This window comes from Petaurus breviceps, unplaced genomic scaffold (assembly GCF_028583685.1).
Source record: "Petaurus breviceps papuanus isolate PSGF00001 unplaced genomic scaffold, PetGlider_PUasm1.0 90617, whole genome shotgun sequence".
Classification (NCBI taxonomy): Eukaryota; Metazoa; Chordata; class Mammalia; order Diprotodontia; family Petauridae; genus Petaurus; species Petaurus breviceps.
Genome location: NW_027187287.1, coordinates 1,458,326 through 1,480,418, shown reverse-complemented (window position 1 = coordinate 1,480,418; position 22,093 = coordinate 1,458,326). Strand labels below are relative to the sequence as shown.

The 22,093-nt window shown below is 38.5% G+C and overlaps 1 protein-coding gene across 4 annotated transcripts in view; it reads right to left on the bottom strand.

The window, feature by feature from the left end:
• Positions 1-22,093, bottom strand: part of CCDC57 (coiled-coil domain containing 57) — a 340,926-nt gene that overhangs the window by 127,321 nt on the left and 191,512 nt on the right. For all 4 annotated transcript variants that reach the window (XM_069063980.1, XM_069063979.1, XM_069063981.1 and 1 more), the window contains 2 exons: positions 20,635-20,735; positions 284-484 (listed from right to left, as the gene is read on the bottom strand). In XM_069063980.1, the coding sequence (XP_068920081.1) occupies positions 284-484; positions 20,635-20,735 (302 nt within the window). The remainder of the gene's footprint in view (positions 1-283; positions 485-20,634; positions 20,736-22,093) is intronic.

Genomic DNA, 22,093 nt, shown 5'->3' with positions numbered 1-22,093 from the left:
AAAGAAAGAAAGAAAGAAAGAAAGAAAGAAAGAAAGAAAGAAAGAAATGCTTTTGGGTTTGGAGAAGAGGGCAGTACAGGAGAGAGGTCCTGAAGGAGAAATATATGGTCAAAATGTTTGTCAAGGAATATTATTTCTGCAACAGAATTTTGTAGGAAAGCTTACAGGGAGAAAGTGAAAGAAAGGCCAGTGAGTAGATCACACTCGGTCCAATAGGAGATAATCAATATCTTGTGCAAAGAGCTGGGACTGTGGAAATTGAGCAAAACTTTAACATACTCACCTCTTTCCCAAGTGTCAAAGACTCAGGGGTTTGTTGTTGATTCTTGTTAGAAGTTTTCCCTGCTTCCTTCTTGGCTGTACTGAAATGCATCTTGATCTGAGTTACCTGTTCCTGCAGGCCTGAAATTTCTAAATGTACTTGATCTAGGTGACTGGAAAGCTGGCCCTGGAACTCCTCAATGTCCAATGGTTTCTGCTGCACCTGGGATTCCAAATCGGAAAGACACTATTAAATGAGCTCTCCCAGCTTCAGAAAAGACCAGGAAAATATGAGATAACATAAATCAAGGACATGACCTATGAAGAAATAACCATGAATTTGACTGGAAGAGAGCTTAAAAGTTGTAGTCCAATCCCTTCATTTAACAGGTGAAGAAATCGAAGCCTAGGGAAGTTAATGGATCTGCTTAGGATCACACAGTGATCCTACACAGTGGCAGTTGGAATTTGAACCCAGATCTTCTAACTTCAAGTCCAGTACTAACTGTACTGCGGCGTAAGAGATAAAATGAGTAGCAAATAACTATAAGAGAAAAAGCATATGGTGGAGAAGGAGGAGTAGAGCATGTGGGGAAGAGATCAAGGAGGCACTTGTAAAAAAGCACCCATTGGAAACGAATATAGAATTATTACTTATCTCTTTTAGACATTTTAAGCTTTTGTTCCATATAATCTAATAAAAAAAGAAGTTATTAGTAACAGACTTGCCCCATATAAGTTACTATATGACATCTGTGAGAATCAACAACTCACCTGGCTTCTTTAGACATGTGTGTATTATATAAATGACCTTTTAATTCAGTGTAACATGTAGACTAAAGACCTCACTTATATTATCCACATTTTGATAACTGTATATGAATTTTTCACTTAAAAAGCATGAGCTAGTGGGAATATGCATGGGACTAGACAGACTACTACTACTATAACAACAACTGCTACTATTATTACTATTACCACTAGCTAGCCAGCCAGCATTTACATAGCTTCTACTACGTGCCATGTACTGTGCTAAGAGCTTTACAATTATTAGCTCATTTGATCCTCACAATAGCTCTGAGAGGTAGATGCTATTTTGATCCCCATTTTTACAGTGGAGCAAACTAAGGCATAGAAGGAGTTAAATGACTAGTCAGGTGGTGCAGCTATATGTCTCATTCTGCCTTTTGAGTCTTTTACCTCTCTATCAGTAAATGGAAGCATGCATCATCATTAATCCTCTGGAATCATGGTTGGTCATTACTCTGATCAAAGTTCCTAATTCTTCTAAAACTGTCTTTAACATATTGTCACTATATGAGTTGTTCTCATGTTCACTCTGCATCAGTTCATACATGTTTTCTTAGGTTTCTCTGAAACCATCCCCTTTATATCATTTCTTATAGCACAATAGTATTCCATCACATTTATGTATCATAACTTGTTTAGCCATTTATTCCCCAATTGATGGATATCTCCTCAGATTACCATTCTTTGCCACCCAAAAAGAGCTACAAAATACAAAGCATCAAACCTGGAGCTAAAGGAAGACAAACTAGACAATCTGAGGAAAGGTACCTTCAAAAGTTGTGACCTCTTTAGGACAAAGAGAAGAGGAGTCTCTGGACTCTATATAGGGATGAACCCTTGGGGCCCAGAAGAGAGCTACATAAAAATCAGGGAAATCACATGAGTAAACAAGGAAGGAAGAAAAATATTTTCATACAATGAAGAGATGAGTTACCCCACTGCACACATTATTTTTAACCTTGAGACTATAGTCCCTTGTATTTGTAGAAGAATATATCCTCAACTTTTGGGGAGGATGCTTTATACAGATTCCTTACATCTCTGGATGTTTTCCCTTTAAAAAATTTTTCCTGACTTCCAGGAGCCAAGATGGCAGAGTAAATAGGAAATCACTGTAACTTGCCCATATTCACCTCCAAACAACCATAAAATAGTACCCCCAAACAAATCCTATAACAGAGGAACTAGCAAAAAAAGATGGGGTGAAACAATCTTTGAGCCCATGAAGCTTGCAATATTAACAGGAAAGGTCTGTCTTGGATAAAAGGAGAGTGTAGTCCAGGACAGGAATCATTCCAGTAAGCCAGCAGAAAGGCCCCAACCAGCTGGCTCCCCCAACAAACAAGTTGTAGATCCTGAGCCCCAGTGTGGTAAAGCAGGCAAATGCCAACAGCAGGATCCCCCATGTATCTCAGAACAACCAGGGAACTAGGCAGATTCTACCTCTGAGAACCACCATGTGCTTCAGAGGAGCCCATGGGAAACACAACTTCCACTGGCCAGACCAATATGTGTTTCAGTGTATCCCCAGGGAAATGCAGAAACACCCCACTGGTTTTACTACATGCCAGACACTAGCAGTAGGATCCCAGCTCAGCACCAGGTAGCTCCCAGACCCTTGGCCTTCAGTAGCCCCAGTCACCTCCCATCCCACCCCCTCAGTGCAGTACCAGACAGGAGGGTCCTCCTTGGGCCTCAGGACAACATCAGTATAGCATAACACAAACAGCCAGGGCTTGCAGGTCCTGGCACAAGAAGCCTGAGATAGTGCCTCTTCCACCCTGAGAGTAGATCTCAAATTAAAAACAAAAAATGGAAAAAAGTCCAAAAAAATGAGCAAAAAATGACAAAACAAACAAACAAAAATGAATCTGACCATAGAAGGTTATTATGGTGAAAAGGAAGGTCAAGACACAAACTCAGAAAAGGACAACAATGTCAAAATACCTATGGGAAAAACTCCAAAGGAAAACAAGAAGTGGTCTCAAGCCCAGAAAGAATTTGTGGAAGAGTTCAAAAAGGAGCTTCAAAATCATATAAGAGAGGCAGAAGAAAAACTGGGAAAAGATGAAAGTGATGCAAGAGAATTATGAAAAAAGCCAACAGCTTGGGAAAAACCCAATAACCCAATAATTGGCCAAATAGAAAGAGATACAAAAATACACTGAAGAAAACAACTCCTTAAAAAGTAGAATTGGCCAAATAGAAAAGAAAGAACAAAAGCTAACTGAGGAAATCAACTTCTTAAAAGTCAAAACTGGGCAAGTGGAAGCTAATGACTCTATGAGATATCAAGAATTAATCAAATAAATTGAAAAGAATGAAAAAAATAGAAGAAAATGTAAAATACCTCATGGGAAAAACAACTAACTTGGAAAATAGATCCAGGAGAGACAATATCAGAATCACTGGACTACTTGAAAGCCATAATCAAAAAGAGAACCTGGACAACATCTTTCAGGAAATTATCAAGGAAAACTGTCCTGGAATCAGCAGGCAAAATAAGCATAGAAAGAATCCACCCATCACCTCAGGAAAGAGATCCCAAAACAAAAGTTCCAAAGAACAGTATAGCCAAATTTCAGAACTATCAGCTCAAGGAAAGAAGTACTGCAAGTGGCCAAAAAGAAACAATTCAAATATTGGGGAACCACAACCAAGATTACACAGGATTTAGAAAATGCAACCTTAAAAGACTGGAGATCATGGAACATGGAAGGCAAAGGAGCCAGGACTACAACCAAGAGTCACTTACCTGGCAAAATTAAGCATAATACATCAAGGAGAAAAATGGTCGTTCAATGAAATAGAAGGATTTCAAGTTTTCATAAGAAGACCAGAATTAAATAAAAAATTTAATCTCCAATATCAAGATCCAAAAGAGGCATAAATAAATAAAAAGGGGAAAGAAAACATAGGGGATTCAATAGAGCTAAACTGTTTACATCCCTACATGGGAAGATGATACTTGTAATTCTTAAAAATTGTAACACTAATAATATAATAGAAGGAATACACATAGACAGAAGGTATGTGGATAAGGTGAATTTGAGGGAATGACATAAAAAATAATTAAGGGATGAGAAAGTAGTACACAGGGTACAGAAGGAAGGGAGAAATAGAATGGGATAAGTTATTTCATACGAAAGAGGCATGAAATTACAGTGGAGGGGAAGATAGGAGGGTGGGTGATGGGCACTGCTTCAACCTTATTCTCATCACTATTGGCTCAAAGAGGGAATAATATACACAATCAGTAGAAGATAGAAATCTATCATACCTGACAGGGAAGTAGAAGGGCAGGAGATGAAGTAAAGTGGGGGGGGAGCAACAGAAGGCAGAGCATATCAGGGGTAGGTGGCAGACAGAAGTAAAACAATGGTGAGGAGGGAAAAGGGGAAAGGAGAGGGAGGCCAAATGGGAAAAATAGGATGGAGGGAAATACACAGTTAGTAATCATAAATGTAAATGTGAATGGGATAAACTCTCCCATAAAATGAAAACATAGCAGAGAAGATCAAAAAGAATCCTACAGTATGTTGTTTCTTGTAAACAGACCTGAGGCAGAGAGACACACACAGAGTAAAGGTAAGGGGCTCAGGCAGAATCCATTATGCTTTCGTGGAAGTAAAAAAAGCAGGGGCAGTAATCCTGATCTCAGATAAAGTATAAGCAAAAATAGAACTAATTAAAAGAACTAAGGAGGTAAATTATATCTTACTAAAAAGTACCACAAACAATGAAACAATATCAATAATAAACATATTTGCATCAAGTGGTATAGCATCCAAATTATTCCCCCCCCACACTTAACAGTATTTAATTTTTCCAATTACATGTAAAGATAGTTTTTAGCATTTACTTTTATAAGATTTTGAGTTCCAAATTTTTTTCTCCCTTTCTCCCTCCCCTCCCCCTTCTCCAAGACAGCAAGCAATACGATACAGACCATACATGTATAACCACATTAAACATATTTTCACATTAGTCATGCTGTGAAAGAAGAATCAGAACAAAAGGGGGAAAACCACAAAAAAGAAAAAAGAGAGAGAAAATAGCATACTTCAATCTGCATTGGGCCTCGCTAGTTCTTTCTCTGGATGTGGACAGCATTTTCCATCATGAGTCTTGAATCACTGTATACTGAGAAGAGCTACATCTATAGTCGTTGACCACCCCACCATATTGCTTGTTACTATGTTCTAGTTCTGCTCACTTCACTTAGCATCAGTTCATCTTAAGCGTTCCCAGGTTTTTCTGAAATCCACCTGCTCATCATTTCTTCTGGTACCATAATATTCCATTATATACCACAACTTGTTCAGTCATTCCCCAACTGATGGGCATTTCCTCAATTTACAATTCTTTACCACCACTAATAGAGCTACTATAAATATTTTTGTACGCATGGGTCCTTCTTCCTTTTTTATGATTTCTTTGGGATACAGACCTAGTAGTGGTATTGCTAGATAAAACGGTTCTAGATCTGAAAGGGTATGTACTGTTTTATATATAGCCCTTTGGGCATAGTTCCAAATTGCTCTAGAGAATGGTTAGATTGGTTCACAACTCTACCAACAATGAATTAGTGTTTCAATTTTCCTACATCTTCTCCAATATTAATCATTTGCCTTTTTTGTCACATTAGCCCATCTGAGAGGTGTTTTAAGTTGCATTTCTCTAATCAATAGTAATTTAGAGCATTTTTTCATATGACTATAGATAGTTTTAAATTTTTCACCTGAAAGCTGCCTGTTCACATCCTTTGACCATTTGTCATTTGGGTTCTTATACATTTGTCTCAGTTCTCTCTATATTTTAGAAGTGAGGCCATTATCAGAGACACTGGCTATAAAAATTGTTTCCCAATTTTTTGATTGAACTGACTTTGCTTGTGGCATTTATATTCTTTTTTTTTTTTTTTTTTTTTGCTTTTCGGAGGTCAATTGGGGTTAAGTAACTCTCCCAAGGTCACACGGCTAGGTTTTGTGTGTGTGTGTGTGTGTGTGTGTGTGTGTGTGTGTTAAGTGTCTGAGGCCGGATCCAAACTCAGGTCCTCCTGACTCCAGGGCCGGCACTCTACTCACTGCGCCACCTAGCTGCCCCGACATTTATATTCTTAAAGGAGAAGTTAAGTGAGTTATAGGCATTATGAAATGTAAACTAGGTAATTTTGATTATATTAAAATAAAAAGCTTTTGTACAAACAAAACCAATGGAACTAAGATTAGAAGAAAAGCAGAAAGCTGGGAAGCAATCTTTTCACCAAGTGTCTCTGATTAGAGAACTGAGTTAAATTTATGAGAATACAAGCCATTCCCCAATTAATAAATGGTCAAAGGATGTGACTAGGCAGTTTTCAGATGAAGAAATCAAAGTTCTCTTCAGGCATATGAAGAAGTGCTTTAAATCACTTTGGATTAGAGAAATGCAACTTAAAACAACTCTGAGGTACCACCTTACAGCTCTTCAGATTGACTAATATGACCAAAAAGAAAAAAGGAAAATTAGAAATATTAGAGAGGATGTGGGAAAATTGGGACATCGATGCATTGTTGGTGGAGTTGTGAATTGATACAACCATTCTGGAGAGCAATGTGGAACTATGTTCAAAGGGCAAATTGTGCATAATACCCTTTGAACCAGCAATACCACTACTAGATCTGTATCCCAAAGAGATCAGAAAAGAGGGGAAAGGATCTATATATGCAAAAATATTTGTAGCAGCCCTTTTCGTGGCAAAAAATTGGAAACTGGAAATTCAGAAATTAAATTTTGGAATGGTTGAACAAGTAGTGGTATATGAATGTAATGGAAAACCATTATGCAATAAGTAATGATGAACTGGCAGATTTCAGAAAAACCTAGAAAGACTTGTATAAACTGATACAAACTAAAAAGAGCAGAATCAGTAAAACATTGTAGTACACAGTATCAGCAACATTGTGTGATGATCAACTATGAATGATTCCACTTTTCTCAGAAACATAACAATCCAAGACAAATACAAAGGACTCAAGAAGGAAAGTGCTATCTATATCCAGCAAAAGAACTAACAGACTCTAAATGCAGATCAAAGTATATTTTTTCACTTACTTTATTCTTTATGTTTTTTTTTCTTTTTGATCTGTTTTTTCTTTCACAACTGTAATTAATACAGAAATATGTTTTACACGATAGGACATATATAACCTGTATCAAACTGCCTACTATTTTCAGAAGAGGGAAGGGGAGGAAAGGAGAAAAATTTGGAACCAAAATCTTGCAAAATGAATGTTAAAAATTGTCTTGACATGTAACTGGGAAAAAATACTATTAAAAAAGAGCTATATTTCTGTACATCTTTAGTGAGTTTGTTTTGCTAAGAATTAATCTCTCCCTTAAATCTACCCTCCTACTAATTGTCCCTTCACCCTTCTCCCCATTTCTTTGTTGAGTGAAATATATTTCTGTACCCAACTGTGTGTTGTGTGTGTGTGTGTGTGTGTGTGTGTGTATTCTTCCTTCTTGTGAGCATTTCAGGGGAAAATCACCTTCCCCAATATCCTCTCTTTGTTTAGATATCTACTTATACACCACGATCATGTGAAATAATTTTTACTAACCTTCCTTTTCCTTAAGCCCCCCCTCCTGTTTTCATTATTCTCTTAAGATTATCAAAACAAACACTAATGCATTGTTGGTAGAGTTGTGAACTGATTCAACCATTCTGAAGAACAATTCTATAAAACTGCATACCCTTTGACCCAGCAATACCATTTCTAGGGCTGTATCCCAAAAATATCATACAAGTGGGAAAAAGACCCATATGTACAAAAATATTTAAAAGAGCTCTTTTTGTGGTGGCAAGAATTGGAAATCAAGGGGATGCTCATCGACTGGGGAATGGGTAAACAAGTTGCAGCAAAAGAATGTAATGGGGGGTGGCTAGGTGGCATAGTGAATAGAGCACTGGCCCTGGAATCAGGAGGACCTGAGTTCAAATCTGGCCTCAGACACCTAACACAAAAACTAGCCATGTGACCTTGGGCAAGTCACTTAACCCCAACTTTTTTCCCCCAAAAAAGCGGGAAAGAAAAAAAAGAATGTAATGGAATGTGCTGTAAGAAATTAGAAGCAGACAGACTTCATAATAACCTGGAGAGACTTAAACTGATGCTGAGTGAGGAGAGCAGAACAAGGAGAACATCGTGCACAATTACAGACACATCGTATCTGTGATGACCAATTTTGAAAGACTGTACTCTTCTCAGCAATGCAAGGTTATAAGACAACCCCAAAAGACTCATGATGGAAAAGACTATCCACACCCAGAGAAAGAATTAGAGTCTGAATGTAGATTTAAGAAAACTACTTGCACTCCCTTTTGTTTTGTTTTGTTTCTTCTTTCTGGTGGTTCATTCCATTGGTTATAATTCTGTTTTACAACCTGACTGATGTTTAATGTGAAAGTATAAGTAAAACCTATATCGGATTGCATGCTGCCTTGGGGGGACAGGGAATGAGAGGGAGGGGGAGAAAATTTGGAACTCAAAAACTTGTGGAGGGGGGTGAAGCCAAGATGGCAGAGTAAAAACAGGAACTCCACATGGCTCCCACTCCAAACACCTCCAATACCTGTAAAATATGACTCTAAACAAATTTTAGAGCTACAGAGCCCATAAAGTGAAAGAGAGAAACAAATCTCCCACTGAAGGCAGCCTGGCAGGCCAACAGGAAAGTCTATTGCACTGCGCTGGAAGCCACGCACAGGTCTGTGTGAACTGCCTGCAACCAGACCTGGGGCGGCCCCGACCTATGGCACAGAATAGCCGGAGCAGACTTTAGGAGAGTGAATCAGAAGCAGCTGTGATGGTTTCCAGACTTCTCAACCCATAAACACCAAAGAGAAAGTAAAAGGTCAGTGGGGAACTGTGTTGGAACCAGGTGATGGAAGAGCATGGTCCAGCCCCTGCCCCTGGGGCAAGAGGTGGTGGAGGTACGGAGGCTACAGCTGCTGCTGTATGGCTGCCTCCAGAGCTCTGGCCTGCAGATTGTAGGGGGGCCAAGCGAATATTCAGAGGGTAATTGCTCTTGCTTTGACCTGCCTGGATCTGGACCGCAGTCTTAGGTGGTGGTCTTGGGATGTGTGGCCAGCGTGCCAGAGTTTAGGGTGTTTATAGAGAGGGCGTCCTCCTCATAGCCCTGACAACATCTGCAAAAACCCCAGAAAACTGGGCCATAATTCTCTGCAACCTGGAAGCAGAGTTCTACCATGGCAAAGAGCTCAAAAGTCAAGTAATTGACTGGCAAAATGAGCAAGCAGAGGAAGCACAATCAGACCACAGAATCCTTTTCTGGGGATAAAAACATGGAACCAGAAGAAGTCAATGAAATCAAAACTCCTGCATCAAAAGTTTCCAAGAAAAATATGATCTGGTTACAGGCCATGGAGGAGCTCAAGAAGGATTTTGAAAATCAAGTAACAGAAGTGGAGGAAAAATTGGAAAGAGAAATGAGAATGATGCAAGAAAATCATGAAAAACTCATCAGCAGACTGCTAAAGGAGACCCAAAAAAATACTGAAGAAAATAATACCTTAAAAAATAGACTAACTCAAATGGCAAAAGAGGCCCAAAAAGCCAATGAGGAGAAGAATGTCTTAAAAGGTCAAATGGCCCGGATGGAAAAGGAATTTCAAAGACTCCCTGAAGAGAATAATTCCTCCAAAATTAGATTGGGGCAAATGGAAGCTAATGACTTTATGAGAACTCAAGATACTATAAAACAGATCCAAATAAATGAAAAAATAGAAGGCAATGTGAAACATCTCATTGGAAAAACCACTGACCTTGGAAAAATTATTGGAATACCTGAAAGCCATGATCAAAAAAAGAGCCTAGAAATAATCCTTCAAGAAATTCTCAAGGAAAATTGCCCTGATATTCTAGAACCAGAGGGAAAAATAGAAATCAAAAGAATTCACAGATCACCTCTTGAAAAAGATCCCAAAAAGAAAACTCCTAGGAATATCACAGCCAAATTCCAGAGTTCCCAGGTCAAAGAGAAAATATTACAAGCTGACAAGAAGAAACAATTTGAGTATTATGGAAACACAATCAGGATAACACAAGATCTAGCAGCTTCTACACTAAGGATCGCAGGGCTTGGAATATGATAGTCCAGAGGTCAAAGGAGCTAGGATCAAAACCAAGAATCACATACCCAGAAAAACTGAGTAAAATGCTTCAGGGGAAAATATAGTCATTCAATGAAATATAAGACTTTTAAGCATTCTTTTTTTTTCTTCTTTTTAAGCAATTGGGGTTAAGTAACTTGCTCAAGGTTACACGACCAGTTATTTCTGGGTGTGTTGCTGAATATCTGAGCCCGGATTTGATCCAGGTCATCCTGACACTGGAGCAGGTGCTCTTACTCGCTGAGCCACCTGGCCGCCCCTAAGCAATTGGGGTTAAGTAACTTGCTCAAGGTTACATGGCCAGGTGTTTCTGGGTGGTTGCTAAGTGTCTGAGCCCGGGATTCGATCTCCAGGTCATTCCAACACTGGAGCCAGTGCTCTTACTCGCTGTGCTACCTGGCCGCCCCGCTTTTAAGCATTCTTGATAAAAAAAAAAAAACCAGAGCTGGACAGAAAATATGACTTTCAAACAAGAGAAGCATGAAAAGGTAAACAGGAAAAAGAAATCATAAGGAACTTATTAAAGTTGAACTATTTACATTCCTACATGGAAAAATGATAATTGTAACTCATGAGACTTTTCTCAGTATGAGGATAGTTGAAGGGAATATATATATATATATATACATATATGTGTGTATGTGTATGTATGTATACATGCATATACGTATGTATAGGAGGGTGTATGTGTATATAAATACATATGTGAGTATGTGTGTATGTGTGTGTACATGTACACATAGACAGAGGGCACAGGATCAGTTGAATAGGAAGGGATGAGATCTAAAAAATAAAATTAAGAGGTGAGAGAGTAATATAATGAGGGAATAAGAAAAGGAGAGATAGAATAGGGCAAATTATCTCATATAAAAGAGGGAAGAGAAAACTGTTACAGTTCTGGGGAAGAGCAGGAAGGTGAAAGGGAATGGGTCAACTTTACATGCCTCATTGAATTTGGCTTTAGGAGGGAATAACATACACACTCATTTGGGTATCTTACAGGGAATAAGGGAAATTTGGGAAAAAGGAGATAAGAGGGGGGATGATAGAAGGGAGGGCTGATTGGGGGAGAGGGTAGTCAGAAGCACATACATTTGAAAAGTGACTGGGTCAAAGTAGAAAATAGAATAAGTGGGGGATGGGATAGGATGGAGGGAAATTAGTTAGTCTTTTACAATATAATTACTATGGAAACATTTTGTGTAACTACATATGTACAACCTACACTGAATTGCTTATCTTCCCAGTGGGGATGGGTGAGGAGGGAGGAAAGGAAAGAATCTGGAAATCAAAGTTTTAAAAACAAATGTTAAAAAAAAATTGTGTTGGTTTTTTTTACATTCAACTGGGAAATAAGATATACAGGCACTAGAGTATAGAAATCCATCTTGCCCTACTACAAAGTTAAAGGAGGTATAAGAGAGGCTATCAGAGAGAACCAATTAGGGGAAGGGTTATTCAGTAGGCTTGCTATCTTGGGGTGGGTGGTAGGGGAAAGATGGGGAGAACATTTGTAACTCAAAATCTTGTGGAAATGAATGTTGTAAACTAAAAAGAAATAAATGAAAAATGGAAGATCATCAAAACATAACAGAATCACTCCTAGGACTTGTCTAATTAGACCTCCTTTATAGCTCCTATTAATGGATAGGGTTCAGGGGGGGACACATGTATCCTTTGAATGTAAGCAGCTTAGGCTTTTTAAATTCTTTATCACTGATGTTTACCTTCTCAAATTTATCTTTAACTCCTATGTTTGATCTTTAGTTTCTATGCAGCCCTAAAATTTCCATCAGGACTTTTTGGAAGTCCTCTGTTTAATTAAAGGTTCATTTCTTCCCTGTAAGATTATACTTAGTTTTGTTGGTAAGTTATTCTTGACTATACGCCCACATCCATTGCTTTTTAGAATATGGTAGTCCAAGCTTTCTGCTCCTTTAAGGTCATGGGTGCTTAACTTTGTGTGATTCTGACTGTGGCTCTCCAGTAGGTGAATTCTTTCTTTCAAGCTGGTAATTTTTCTTTGGCCTGGAAGCTATAGGTTTTGGCTATGATGTTCCCGGGAATTTTCATTTCGGGATTTCTTTCAGGAGGTGACTAGGAGATTCCTTCTATTTCCACTTTGCCCTCTGGTACTAAGAGATCTGGGCAACTTTCTTTAATATTTCTTAAATATGACAGCCTTTTTTTCTTTTTTGATTATAGCATTCAAGAAGTCCAACGATTCTTGAATGTTTTTTCCTCAATCTGTTTTCCCAGTGATTTATTTATTTTTTGCAATGAGACGCTTTATATTTTCTTCTATATCTCCAGGTTTTTAATTTTGTTTTTATAATTCTTCTTATCTCTCAGAGTCACTATCTTTCTATTTGGTCCATTCTCATTTTCAGGAAGTTTTTTCTGGGGGAAATTTTGTATCTCTAGTACTAAGCTATTTTTTTCTCTTTCCAACTCTTTCCTCTATAGTTCTTTTTTCCTCCTCTAGTGCCCTCATTTCTTTAATAAAAGCATTTTAAACTCCTCTTTTTAAACTCCTACTTAATTTCTTTCAGAAATTTTAGTTGAATTTGTTCCTAAGCAATGTCCTTCACTGAAGTTTTACTTGTGTTTCTGAGTCATTGTCTTTTGAGTTTGTGTCTTGGGTATCTCTGTAACCATAATAGCTTTTTATGGTGGGATTCATTTTTTTGTTCACTCATTCTTCCAGCCTATTTCCCAACTTTGTACTTGATGTTAGTTAGTTCTGGGTTTTGCACTGTTTAGGAGGGAAGGTCTGCTGGCTGGTCTTATTGCTGCTTTCTTGGGAGTACTGAGTGTTGTACTATTTCTAGATATTGGGAACAGATCAGGCTGTGAATGGGAAAGCTTTCCGTGCTCCCCACGTGATCTGATCTAGTGTAAAGTCTGACCGCTGCCCTTCTGTAGGCTTCAGATTGTGCTAGAAGCTGGAACTGAAACTCTGCTTTGTTCCTGGAATCTAAGTCACACAACTGCTGCTTAGTTCTGACTTTTCTCCTTTCTAGGTATGTAACCCAGAGCCCAGGATTGCTCCTTATGTTGAATTGACACCCATAGGCACAGGTACCTTCTTCTATACACCCTAGATCTGTAATCCAGGACTGGGTAGACAAGGTTGCTAGCTGGCAGCTGTTCCTGTTATTGTGCCCCAGTAGGTCTGATGGGAGGGAAGGTGCTCCTGTATGGGTATGAACTTGGTACATAGCTTCTCCCTTGATTGGAATGCTTCTATATTGACCTGGATTGGAAAAATGCCTCATTACTTTTTTTTAAAATTTCACCATCAGGAGTCAGTCCAGAGCATTTTCTAGATCTATCTGGATGAGTTTTGGGGAAGAGTTCACTGAACTGCTTCCTGTTATTCTCCCATTTTGCCTACATCCACCTCATGGTGTCTTTTAAGGGATGATCAATGTGTAGCTGTAATGAACATTCCACTTATATTCTCAGGAAAATTATGTGGTGGGGGGGAAAGAGGTAGGGACCTTCCCTGCTCAACATCAATTCAATTCTGCTTTCATATCTTTGGTAGGAGTTGCCCCAAGGTATTATGGAAGCACCTACCACCTTCTAAGGGCTGAGGACAGTAATCAAGCAATAAGAATTATATAAAAATATTGGTGTATCTTGAAAATCAGCATTGTCTTTGGAAAGATCCTGGAAGAACCTGACGAAAGACTTAATAAAGTGATGGACTGGTGAGAAAATGCTGCTTTGAAGCTGTCAATTTAGACATGCCAATCTTATAGAACCTCTCTAAGAATATGGTTATCTTTAAAAGGTCAAGTATTGCTTCAGAAAAGATGTAGGTACTCCTGAATTGGTCACATTCACAGAATCTTTGAGATAGAAACATTTTCTAGGATTTGGCAGCTTTCATCACATTTATTAAGAACTATGCTGCTGTTGCTAAACTATTAAAGAACCTAATTCATTCATGACTGATGAATTCCATAAACAAAAGAGTGAAAAATGCAAAACTGTCTCAAAATCTACAAAGTCTTTGGACTGATGAATTGACAAATGTGAATAAGCATATCCAAGTAAGCCTATTTTCCTGCACATACATGCAAATCTGGAGGGCTTAGGAGCAGTCCAACACAAAGGGAGCGTGGTCATCAGAGACTAACTGTATTAATTAGCAGAGGTTTGACTCACAGTGATATTTGCTGCTCCACTCACAAGCTGGAGTTTTTGGCTTTGATGCTGTCACTAAAAAATTCTGACTGTCTATGTGGCACAAAATTCCAAATGGGGACTGATAACAATCCAATGACATATTCTGATTAGTGCCAAGTTGGATGCTATATGTTAGAGGTGAGCAGCAATACTACATGACTATGATTTCAACACATACTACAGGTGCCAGGGAAGACTAATGTGGATAAGAATGTTCTTTTCCAAAGGCCATGTGACAAGGAAGCTAAAATAGTGAAAGAAAGTTGTGAAAACTATCTGTGACACAAAGGGAGTTGGGTTACAATCAAGTTAAAGTGGATCTGGGGTCTTGGGATTTTCACAAGACATCATGCCAGTACCATAAGTTATTTTCATTTCACTGAATCAACCATCTTTGCTTGTCTTTTGATGACTGGCAGTGAGGAGATATTTGATGAAGGACCAAAAGAAAGGATATAAGCCAAGAAATGAAAAAATGATGCTAAAGAACTCAAGTTCCAGTTGCCTGAAGACCTCTTACTATTAAGACAATGGAAGTAGTAGGAGCTGTGCAATGCTATGGTAAATTCCACAAATAATACCACTGAGTACTAACTAGAGCATATCCCATGAAAACACTGAAGGATGACCTTGCAATATGGGTCAAGGGAGGACTCTGGAATTAGTAAGAAGCAGATTTTACTGATAAAAAATGACAGTAGCTATCATTAAAGTAGTGTGAAATTCATGTTGATGTATGCAAGGAAAAGCATTGCCAATTTATGCTATGATTAGGAGAGCACAAGCACCAGAAAACCTTTGGAACTTGTCTGTTTTGACTTTGTCTCTGAAAGGAGATAGCAAGAACACGTCATATCTTAGTGAACACTGACCATTTCACTAGACATGCAAAAGCATACCCAAGCAGGAATCAGAAAGTATTCACATTTGCTAAAATATAGGAGAAGTAGTTATCAGCATATAGATTCCCTGCCAAGATCTATTCTGTTCAAGGCAGAAACTTGGAGATCAAATTAATAGAGGAAATGTCGGCCTTGACAAGTATCAAGAAGTTTAGAATTATACTTTACTATCCACAAGGAGAAACACAGCCTGAACATTACAGCAGCATATTGTTAAACATGTTAGGAACTCTGAGACCAGAACAAAAATCTCAATGGAATCAACATATGGCATTTCTAGCCCATGAATTCAATTCTACTGGTATTGAACAATCCTATATTATATTTGATTATCTTTGGGAAGAAAGGAAGGAAAGAGGGAAGAAAGAAAAGAAGGAAGGAAGGAGGGAGGAAGGGGGGGATGCAAGGAATGAAGGAAGGGAGGAAGGAAAGAAGGAAGAAAGGAAGGAAATATTTATGTCCAGCTTAAGTTCAAAATTTTGAAAAGAAATAAAAAGTTGATTTTAAAATGCATTAGATAATCTTTTCTGCTGTTTTGTAGAAACTAGGAAATTTCAGGTTAGTATTTTCATGTGAACACACATTTAACTGCTTTCATCCTCCTGTTGGACATGCTCACCTCACCCATAGTGGCCACTAGGATAGATCATAACCAAGCTGAAGAGGAGCATAAATTGTATAGGCCTCCATCACTCTAGACTAAAACAGGGGACATTAATGCTCAGAATCACTATATATATAATTTGCATGGTGGATGAGGTGGAGAGAAGAGTTGAAGATGACAGCAAAATTAGAAACCTGGGGGACTGGAAAGATAGCAGTGCCCTCTAACTAGGAGAAAAATCGAGTCAAACTTGGAACACAAAAGAGAAAGTCTGAGCAGGATACAAGTTTACAACTTCACAATCAATAAAATGAACTGTTTGTGAAATGTTTTAAAAAAGTCATTTTCTAAATAACTGGTAAATTATTATATAAGTGGTAAGCTACAGAACTGGAAAAACCTGGTACTATTCATACAACCTTCAGCAAATCACTTAACTAACTTGATCTCATTTTCTTTCTTACATATTTGCAACAGAGAAATTATGAAGGCTGATATGTGTAGGGTGCTTTTAAGATGATCAAATGAAAGGTCTATAGTATAATGCATAATGCTAGAGGAGAACTATGAAGATTCATAAATTAGCGAATGCTTACAAAAATTTTTTTAGGGGATGAAAGAAATAAAGCTAAACTATCATTAGAATTACTGTCCAAAGATGGCAGAGTAGAAACAGAAATTCCGCGGGGCTCCAGCTTCCACCTTTCCCAATTCATGTAGAAGGGGACTCTGAACAAACTTTGGAGCTACAGAACCCACAAAATGACACAGAGAAGCTAACCTCCCGCTGAGGACAGCGCTCTGGGAGCCAAGCCCAGGTGGTGGGAGCTGGAGGTTTTAGCCCCAGGGCGGGTCTGACCAGCCCCTGGCTAGAGGGACTCCAGATAACCAGCAGCTATGGTTGTTTCCAGATTTATCAACACATAGATGCTAAGGACAAAGTGAGAGGTCAGTGCAGTCTGGACTTTGGGACCCAGTAGTTGAGAGTGCATCGGCTTTTGCCCCTGGGGCAAGAAGCCCCTGAGGGCTGCGGCACAGCTGAACCACCTGGCAGCTTCAGCTCCTGGACTGCAGACTATAGGGGGACCAAGCGACCAGTCTGAGGGGTTATCCCTTTTGCTTTAACCTGCTTGGATCTGGAGTGCAGTCTAGGGTGGAGGTCCTGGGGTGCATGACCAGCTTGCCAGAGCATGTGGAGGCCTCAGAGAGGGCACCCATCTAATACTTCCGGCAGCTGAGAAAACCCCAGTATTTGGGACGAAAGCTCCCCTGTCTGTGGCAGAGTCCTACTGTGGCAAAAAGCCTAGGAGTCAAGTGACTGAGGGGCGACATGACCAGACAAAGAAAACAAAACAAACAGAAGACTCCAACATTAGACTCCTATTTTTGGGGAAAAAAGGAGCAAAGCATGGAACAGGAGGAAGACAGTGAAGTCAGAACTCCTGCACCAAAAGCTTCAAAGGAAAATACAAGCTGGTTACAGGCCATAGAGGACCTTAAGAAGCAGATAAGAGAAGTGGAGGAAAAATTGGGAAGAGAAATGAGAACGATACAAGAAAATTATGAAATGAGAGTCAACAGCATGAATGAAGAAAATAACACCTTAGAAAACAGACTAACTCAATTGGCAAAAGAGGCTCAAAAAGGCAATGAGGAGAAGAATGCCTTAAAAAGCCGTATTTGCCAGATGGAAAAAGAATCTCAAAAGCTCAGTGAGGAGAATCATTCCTTCAGAATTAGATTTGAGCAAATGGAAGCTAATGACTTTATGAGAAATCAAGATGCTGTTAAATAAATCCAAACAAATGAAAGAATAGAAGGAAATGTGAAATATCTCATGGGAAAAACCACTGACCTGGAAAATAGATCCAGGAGAGATAATTTAAAGATCACTGGACTACCTGAAAGCCATGATAAAAGAACCTAGAAATCATCCTCCAAGAAATTCTCAAGGAAAGGTGCCCTGATGTTTTAGAACCAAAGGGCAAAATAGAGGTTGAAAGAATCCACCAATCACCTCCTGAAAAACATCCCAAAAAGAAAAGTCCTAGGAATATTATAGCCAGGTTCTGGAATTCCCAGATCAAGGAGAAAATATTACAAGAAGCCAGGAAGAAACAATTTGAATATTGCAGAAACACAATCAAGGTAACTCAGGATCTGGCAGCTTCTACACTGAGGGATCAAAGGGCTTGGAATGTGATATTCCAGAGGTCGAAGGAGCTGGGATTAAAACCAAGAATCACCTCCTGGGCAAAACTGAGTATCATGTTTCAGGGGAAAATATGGTCATTCAGTGGAATAGAGGACTTTCAAGTATTCTTGAAGCAAAAACCAGAGTTGAATAGAAAATTTGACATTCAGATACAGGAAGCAAGAGAAGCATGAGAAGGTAATAGGGAAAAGAAATCATAAGGAACTTATCAAAGTTGAACTATTTACATTCCTACATGGAAAAACAATAATTGTAACTGATTAAATTTTCTCAGTAGGAAAACAGTTGAAAGGAATACATATATATATAGGCCTATATCAGAGGGTATAGGAGTGTATGAATACATATGTGAATGTTTGTATGTATGTATACATAGAGGGCACAGGACCAATTTAATAGGAAGAGATGATACTTAAAAGTGAAATAAAGAGGTGAGAGGGAATATAATGAGAAGAGATGGGGAGAGACAGAATGGGGTAAACTATCTCATATAGAAGAGGCAAGGGAAAAAAGGGAATGGGTCAACCTTATTCTCATTGAATTTGGCTCGGGAAGGGAATGAAATACACACTAAGTAGGGTATCTCACCCTACAGGAGAGTAGGGGGGAAGGGGATGAGAGGGGGGATGATGGAACGGCAGGCAGGCTGTGGGGGAGGGAAGTTGGAAGCACCCACTTCTGAAAAGGGATGGGATCAAAGTAGAGAACAGAACAAGTGGGAGGTGGGATTGGAGGGAGGGAAATATAGTCAGTCTTTTACAATATATCTACTATGTTAATGTTTTGCATTAGCTACACATGTACATCCTATACTGAAGTCCTTATCTTCCCAGTAAGGGTGGGTGACAAGGGAGGAAGGGAATGAATTTGGAATTCAAAGTTTTAAAATCAAATGTTTAAAGATATATATACTCTTATTAGAATTACTGTCCATTATTTACATCACTATCACTTCTACTGTTTTGTTCAGAGTCAAAGTTCTTGGAGCTTTTCAGTACTATCTGGTGAAAGGGAATTATTAAACTTATAAGTTATAAGACTTAGAACTGGAAAAACTGTAGGATGTCATTTAGTAAAACTTTCATTTTATAGATTATGAAACTAAAGTCCATTAAAAAACTAGAAAACCTAAGGGACATAGTAGAGACAAACCTTTTAACTTTCTGTTTGCTCCACTGTCCTATGCTCTAGGCCTATTCTTTTCTTCCATCATGAATTTTGCTAAGTTTGGAAAGTGTTCATTGAAGAAAAGCAGACTACAATCCAGTCTCATTGCATACATCCTTACAATGAGGAAGCATGGGGGCGGCCAGGTAGCACAGCGAGTAACAGCACCAGCTCCAGTATCAGGATGACCTGGAGATCGAATCCCAGGCTCAGACACTTAGCACCCACCCAGAAACACCTGGCCATGTAACCTTGAGCAAGTTACTTAACCCCAATTGCTTTAAAAAAAAATGAGGAAGCATGGCATAATGTATAGAGAGCAGGCCTTGATACCAGGGAAGATTTGAGCCCAAGTCCTACTTCTGACACATCGTCCTTGTGATCCTTGAAAAGTCACTTAATGGGGTGGCCAAGTGGTACAGTGAATAAGAGCGCCAGTGCCGGCCCCGGCGTCGGGAGACCTGGGATTGGTTCCGGCCTCAGATACTTGACACCCACACAAAATAACTGGCCATGTAACCTTGAACAAGTTACTTTAACCCCAATTGCTTTAAAAAAAAAAAAAGAAAAGTCACTTAATCTCTCAGTACTCTAGCCAATTCTTTAAGATTATAAATTGCAGAGAAAATGCATTGGTACAAGAAGTTTGCTCATTTGGGATATTTCTCTATATTAGTGAAATCACCGATCCAGTCTTCATTCCTTCTCCCTTTTTATATTTGAGCATTTTTATCCAAGAACCTTAAAATGTTTGACAGAACTGCCCAGGAGTATTAGGATCTATATTTTGTAGACTGGGAGATAGGCTCAAATAAGGAAAACAATTTGTGATTACCAAAGGAGAAAGCAGTGCCAAGAAAATAACTCAGTGTTCTTCACTCAAAACCAATTTTACTCACTAGCTAATTGAAATTAGTTCTATTAATATTTCTTTTCTTTATGCAAAAAAATTTTCTAAAAAATTATCATGTAGGGATAACATTAACTTGGTCAAAGCTGACTCTGGTCTTTAGAAAGAAAAAAAAAAGCTTTCCTAATATCCAAGCAACTGGTTGGTGAGTTAGAGGAATGAAAAGAGGAGTGCTTTGTTCACATCAGGAGGGGAAGGGCAAAATGTGGCTGTTTTACATTGATGTTGGCTTCTTTCCTGTCTGGAATTGAAAAGAAAGAATTTTAAAGAAACATTTCCAAGGAAGAAAAAAATCCCCACAAAAACAACTTTATGTCCAAGCCAAGAAAAAACTTTCTAACTCTGTTTAGATACTCAACAATTCTAAGTTTCAACAGGGTGAGGCCTTACCTTTTGTTTGAGTTGTGTTACCATGGAATCCAAGAGAACTGCTTTGGCTTGCAGCTTCTTCAAAGCCATCCCGATGGAAACTTTATCAGCCAGCAAGGAACCTGATGGAAAGAAGATAAACTGATGCAATAACAGGACAGAGTGCTACAAGTCTTAGTAAGAATCTGAGGTTTTGGGGATACCTACACAGTCCCATTGCACTTTTTGGTTTCATGTGTAAAATATAGAACAAAAGACATGAAAGAGAATGAGAGACAGGATTTAGTTCTTTTCTTTAAGAAGAATGAACATCTAAATCATCCATATCAACTAGCTGTACATTCTTTTCTTTTCTTTTTTTAGGGGGGAAGGCAAGGCAATTGGGGTTGACTTGCCCAACGTCATCCAGTCAAGTGTCTGAGACCAGATTTGAATTCAGGTCCTCCCAATTTCAGGGCTGGTGCTCTATTCAGTGGGCTACATGGCTGCCCCTGTCCATTCTTTTCTTGAAAGTACTTTAGGGGCATTTACTTTATAATCTCCCTTAGAAATTTGTTCCATTGTTTCATCTACCTGAAAGTTAAATTCACTATAAGAATTTAGATCCATGGAATGTTAAAGATATACTACATACCAGGGAATAATCTTTGTTCAAAGATAGCAGGAATCTTTTGAGATATCACCTTATATCTGGTATAGTGTGTTCTAGGACATAATAACTGCCAAAATGTAGATTTAACTGGAGGACATTATTAATGTTTTTATTAAAAATGTAAATATTGGTACTAAATATCATTATCTCTATAAAAGACAGATAATGATGATCTAGAAAGAGAGGTTTCAGTGAGAATATAAAACATCTGATAATTCTTCTATTGCTCTAAATTTTTGCTTTAAATTTCATATAAAGATTCATGGGATTGAATGTAACCTGTACATATGGCCACAAACATAAAAATAAATTTTATCTACAAACAAAAGCAACTTTAAAAGCTTCATCAAGAAATTTTGTTTTTAAAATCAATGTTTTACCTGTATGAGTATCTTTTTTCTTTTTCTATTTTCTTACTATGCTCATCCTGCCTAGACAAGATTCCCTGACCCTAGCTAGGCTACATCTCCTTCCTCTATCATCAGCCTACCTTTAAGCTCACTTTCTCTGGGACAAAAGTTGGATTACCTCTGCTCTAAACATTCTTCCTATCTAAATGTGTACAAAATATTTGATATTTTGAATAAGCATTTTAATTGCTGTGTGTCCATTAATTTATTCATTTAAGTGCCTACTCTACAAGCTTTCATTGATGGGCCTTGAACTGCATTGTTGACGGGTATGCCCTCTTCAATGAGATCATAGATCTATTTGAATATAAAGAAGATGCTTTGCTAGGGGCTGTATCAATATCTATGATGACATTTCCCTTGAATCAATCACTCAACAACTTTTATTAAGTGCGTACTATATGTCAGGCACTATGCT